This window comes from Rosa rugosa, chromosome 5 (assembly GCF_958449725.1).
Source record: "Rosa rugosa chromosome 5, drRosRugo1.1, whole genome shotgun sequence".
Lineage (NCBI taxonomy): Eukaryota > Viridiplantae > Streptophyta > Magnoliopsida > Rosales > Rosaceae > Rosa > Rosa rugosa.
The window spans coordinates 21,694,367-21,700,366 of record NC_084824.1 but is presented as its reverse complement, the minus strand read 5'-3'; the positions used below and the strand labels follow the sequence as shown (position 1 = coordinate 21,700,366).

Below are 6,000 nucleotides of genomic sequence, written 5' to 3'. Positions count from 1 at the left end.
TCACTCTGTAATTGTGAGCTTGAACAACATATTCTCTATCACCTTGAATCCTCACATGCACACATACTCTGAGTGGTGGTAAGTCATATTTGTTGGTTGGCCTATTCTCAATACTCTTGTACGGAATATTTCTTTATTTTTGCTGCTCCTTGAAAAAAAAAATTCAAAATCATGCCCACACGGTGTTATAAGGGGAATAAAGATTATGTGCTTCAAATTGTTTCATATGTGAGTTTTGCTTTTTTGGTTTCCACAAATATTACACACCCCATCTTCAAATATGTTCACTCTTCACAACAAGAGGTATAGAATACTCGATCACCCTCTATCTTACCTTGTGATTGTCGGAATCAGTTCACTCGTGTGAACTTATTTTGTTGCACTCTTGTTTATGGTTAAGTGGTATTGCTCTTGTTGGAAAAGCTATGCGAATTAAATCTGTTCTTAGCATTTGGATACAACCCACTCATTGTGTGTTTGCATTTCATTCTTGCATCTCTCATAACATGATCACACTTAGAGGGAGTATTGATACTTGGACTATCTTCCTTTAATTGATTCTTCTTGGGCCTGTGTCTATTGAGCAACGTCTACTGGTGATCCTCCTTCTACATAGCTTCCGCTACATAAGTTGCCTTTGTCATTCCTAGACAAAAAGGGGGAGATATTGGTGCTTTGATTGTTTAAATCTTTTGATATTGATCTTGAAATTGTGTTGACATTCCTATGCCTTATCTTTAACTTGCTTTTTACAAGGTGTGTGTGATAAGTGTTTCAAGAATTGCAAGCTTCTTCCAAAGTGAGGATCCTCAAGTACTTGTTGAGGGGGAGTTTGCATTAATTAGATGTGTTTTGTATAGGAATGCCGAAGGGGAGATTGTAAGTACAAGATTTTGTACATGTTATTTGTTGGCATTCCCATACAAAGCTAGTGAATATATCATGACAATTCATCACTGAAGAAGCTGGAAAAGGGCCTAATGCTGATCTCACAGACGTTACAGGTAAATGCATCTCATGAGTCAGCATATGCATTGGGAAGTTTAGGTTTTAGGAAGTTTGTTTCGGAAAGTATCTTTCTATTCTTAAGTTTTATTATCCAAAGATATTTTCCACCAGTTAAAACACATTCCTTTGAAGACCTAATTGATTTAGGTATATTTATTTTAATTGTCAATCTTTTGTTAAAAAGATTTTTCCTAATAGGAATCAATTAGGGTTAGGCGCATTGATTGTAACCGATTCATTTTCCTCCATATAATTATGAAAATATGGTCTAGGTTTAGAGAGCATTTAATTTGCATATCATATCAATTTGCATGTGATTGATGCATATATTGTGGGACTAAACTAATTGCTATCTTATAATGTTTAAGGAAAGAAGTTCAGGAAATCGTATCTGCATTTAGAATGGTTATGATTGCATATCAGATAACTTTCCTTAGAGATGACAGTTACATGATATCCGTAAGGATTAGTTGAGTCTCACGATGTCTTTAAAAAACCTTCCAAGCTTATCTCAATTTGAGATTAATGTGATTGGATTGAGGGAGTCTTTATCTTCTATAAAAGGTTTTGAAACTGCATTGTGGCAGTCAGAGTTTTCTGATTGAGAATTTTAATTGTGCTGCATAGTCTGCACTAACTGTTTTACAAAACTCTCGTTGTTTGTTTGATTGATTGATCATACTGCTTGTTCACTGCATTCATCACTTGCATATGTGATTGAGATCAGTGAGGCTTCAAGGCAAGATTGAATATGAAGGCGTGTCCAGATTTCTTCATCTATACAGATTGCTTCATAGTTGTTTAGAATAGGTCTTTTACAGTTGTGAGCAAGTTAGCATTGTTGCTAGTCAATGTGGTTGAGTTGAATACCACTACTTGTGATCTGTAACAACCTTGATTCATATTGGATTTGATTCTCGTGTAGGCTACGTAAACAGCCTCGCAGTGAAGTTTCCTCAGTGGAGAGGTTTACACTGCGTCAGCAATTCTTGTGTTCTTTTATTTGTGTTGTTGCTTGTTTGAATAACTGTCATTACTCAAACTCTATCAATTTTGTTCCATCCGGTAATTACAGAACGTCGCTTGAAGGACCCAAGGTCAAATAATGACTTGAGTGATTATAATCCATAATGAAATTAACAACTCAATCAACTGCAGATTATAATAACAAGGACACATATGATCTAATTAAAAAGGACACATATGATCTAATTAAAAATCTACTACTAGCACAAATGAATAATATTGGTTAAAGTTCAAGTAGGTAAACTCAATAAGCCTTATTTATTATGTAGCAAGTGTTTCAAGTGTTTCATGTGTAGTATTTCGTCGGTGAGTCGGTGTAACCAATGAAAATGTGCAAACAAGTAATTTGACTTGTTAGAAATTTCGTAGTGTGTATCAACAAAATTTTCAAAGCCTGTGGGCTGATAATGTATTTCTTTTTCTTCCAGAATTATTCTACTTCAATTCAAGACTCGTGAGCCATATGGATCATACATAAAACACTTGGCACTAGATAGTGTGGAAGTGTTTAATTAATAAATTTCATAATTAATAAAGAGGCACTATCACTGTCAAGACATTGGGGGGGGGGGGGGGGGGAATTCCTTTGCGGATTACTTTCTCGCCCTTCGTTGGCTTTCATTTGGAAAGGAATAGGAAAGCTAGTAGTTTTGCAGAAATGTTAATTCCCATCTGTCTCTCTTTTTAAGTTTTAACTGCACTCATCGACTCATGCATGCCCAGATATATAAGAACACTCTTATTAGACCAATTTGAAAATTGGTAAGAAAAACAAGTTAATTAAATTTGATAAGAAAAATAAACTTAAGAGTAATAAACATGTATGTTTCCTTTTCTAAAATAAAAAAAAATAAAAAAACTTGTATGTTTCACATTTGTCAATAATAGAGAATTCCTATAAATTAATATTATAAGTACTAAGAAAAAATTATTATAAATAATTTATTAATTTATCAATAAATGAATACATATTATTCTTGAAAGAATTTTTTATTTTTTTCTAGTTAAATATATAATTTAGTCTAGTTTAAGTAGATTTTCTATTTCTAGTTGGATCATGTATTTAGTTTTCAAATTTGGTATAATTTATTTATTTTTTATTTTTTTGGTTACATGTATAATTTAATTTACCAGTCACTTGTGAATCCCTTTTCTTCTCTGATTGTGAGTGTGTACCATATTAGGAATTGTATAATATCAAGTGGTGTAAAAAAGCCTCTCTGCCTACCTGGGCCACCTCCCTCGAAACTCTTCCTTCCACTTTTTGAGGACTACAAATACACACCCCACCCCCTTCTTATCACTCATGTTCAATCCCCTCCTTGATTCTCCTCTCTCTTTCATTTGCTCTCACTCTCCCAGTTTCACAGAAACCTCAATTTCCATTCCAACTTTCTAAACAACAATCTGCGGGAAGCCAGAGTACTCTAGCTCTTCTTCCCCAGCTTTCACTTCCTTCTACCTGAATTTCCATTTCCCTTATCTTGGAAAATTTTATATTCATAGTCAAATGGCTACGATTGTATGTCAAGGTTTACAGTCGTGCCTACAGGAGCCACAGCTTGTAGAGCCAAGAACACTAAGGCTAAAACTCTCTTCGTCGATACCCCATCATCTTTTTTCAGCAACACCTTTAGAACTAGGCTTCAAATCTTTTCTTTCATCCGAGTCTAACCACATAAAAGAGCTTAGTCATGAAGAGAAATGCCACTATGACAAACCCGCCACCAAGAACTCTGACTTGGGTGGCTGGAGTTTCCTCCAATCTATCTCCAACAACAGTTCCCAACAACAAAACCCTCCAACCCCGGTTTATAATAAGCGGTCATCATCGGTTACTAGGCTGAATGAGAAGAGCTTGGAGCTGTGCACTGAAAACTTGGGCAATGAGACTGGCACCATCTTCATCGAAAACAGTATTTTCGAGTCGAATGATAAGAGTTTGGTGAAGAGGGATCAGCAGAAGCAGAGTAAAAGCTTGGGAAGCAAGAAATCTGCTAATGTTCATAATTTTCCTCCTCCACTAACCACGATAAGCGGCTTGGAGTCTCTACAAGTCAGACCACACAGGGAAGACGGTCGGCTAATACTCAAGGCTGTCAAGGCCCCATTGACACATAATTGTTTCCAAGCGGAGAGAAGCAATGGCCGCCTTCGGTTATGCTTTTCCAAAGACTTCTTTGCTCCTAACTTTGACTCCGAGTCACAAACCGCAGCCAATCAAGAAGACATTGAAGCAAACAGTGGTGAGGATAATGAAAATGAAGGATACGAAAATGATAGGGATGACGAACAAGAAGAACAAGAAGTGGGGGACATTGACAAAGTAGTTTTGGGAGAACAAGAAGGTCGAGTGTGTTTGGTTGAGGAGTTGGAAGAAAATAGTTTGAAAGTTGGGGGTGAAGAGGGAATGGACAAGTTCGGAAGGCCAAGCAGATGCAAAGAAGGTGGTGAGCATGAGAAGAAAGGACTGTTAAACTTTGAGCCTTTTAATTGGGTGGCTACTTGATCTTAATCAGTTACTTAAAGCCTTAAAATTAACCACCTCTTTCTGTCTGTAATCAAAATTTGACGAATTTGTGTTTGTCTTTCTCTTTGTCCCTTTTTATTCTATGAATTCCCTTTGTTTCATAATGTCCTCTATGCTTGTAGTAGTCAGTTATACCGTTGCTTTCTCTTTCTCACTCTCCCAAACCTCGACCTCAATCTCACACAGACAACAAGAGTTATCAGTCGTAAATCATTAATCATGAAATATGATTAGTCTTTTCAATGGAATAAAATAAGTGGAAACAACATATGGCATTAGGGTTTTGAATTTGGAGAAGGACTTGAGGCCATTTGCAGAGAATGGGTAGGGCTTTTAGGTATTTTCGCCATGCAGATATAGGAGCTTTTTGAGTAAATAAATATGATATTGATTAGATCTAGGATTCACTCTTACATTTGACATACACCACTAGACATTGTCGCTTATAATTTCTGATTTATCAAATGATAACTCTTAAATTTTTGGCCATTGCCGCTTGTTATCTCTGATTTATCAAGTGATAAGTCATAAACTTTTAGGTCTCTATCAATATTTTTCACTCATTTAATTAATCATGCATGCATGTACAGAAAAATTTAGAAAACCTTGCATGATCGATCAATCATGTAGCCACATCTCATAAAACGTTACTCATAAAGCATTACTCTATTGTCTGATGACATATGCATTCGGATAGCTGAGTCTCACATCTCAAATTATTTAATTTAAAGTTTGTATGTGGGAAGTGTTTAGAGTTTAGGATTTAGTAGTAATTGTTTTCTCCCGCTCGATTTTTGAGATGTGTGCTCAAATGCTTTAAAGAAGCTAAAACAATGACAACTAGGCACGAAGAAAAGTTCCGAAGATGAACGTACGTTACACAGTCAGATGCAAAAACTAGCTCACGGGTGAATGCCCTTTTGTGGTTTTAACATTTGCAGACTCATCATCGATCTGCCATATCAGCAAATTTTCTTCCTCTGTGAATTTCACCTCACCTCTTTTATGTCCATATAAAGTTACACCCATGATCGATCATTCCCGATGTCGGCGTGGGACACACTATTTGAAGACAGAGAAGTTTGGCATCCGTACTATGCTACTAGCTCGTATTGCTAGTTCACCCATTCAAGTTTGGGACCAACATATCTCTAGCTCTGAATTGAAATCCCCCACAGATCGACAATCAAAAACCTCATGCTATCATATGTACTGGCCACATTTTGCTGCTCGCTGGCTCATCAATCACAAACAAACATGTATATAGCAGCTATCATAGCACAAAGGAAAAGGTCACTGCAAGTGGGCTGCAGGGCTGGTAGCTACCTCACACAGCTGACAGCGCTCTCTCTCTCTCTATTTAGGGGGGGGGGGGGGGGGGGGGTCGCATGCTACCCCAACATGCACAACCAACCGATATTTGAAAGATTACTCAT

At 36.8% G+C, this 6,000-nt stretch overlaps 1 protein-coding gene across 1 annotated transcript; it reads left to right on the top strand.

The window, feature by feature from the left end:
* Positions 1-3,325: 3,325 nt before the first annotated feature.
* Positions 3,326-4,672, top strand: LOC133710059 (protein FANTASTIC FOUR 3). Its single transcript, XM_062136035.1, has one exon. The coding sequence runs from the start codon at positions 3,545-3,547 to the stop codon at positions 4,541-4,543; it is 999 nt and encodes a 332-aa protein (XP_061992019.1). The 5' UTR covers positions 3,326-3,544; the 3' UTR covers positions 4,544-4,672.
* Positions 4,673-6,000: the final 1,328 nt, after the last annotated feature.

Bases quoted from the DNA above. Each gene is read 5' to 3' on its own strand.
- LOC133710059 (XM_062136035.1), top strand. From the start codon at position 3,545: ATGGCTACGATTGTATGTCAAGGTTTACAGTCGTGCCTACAGGAGCCA.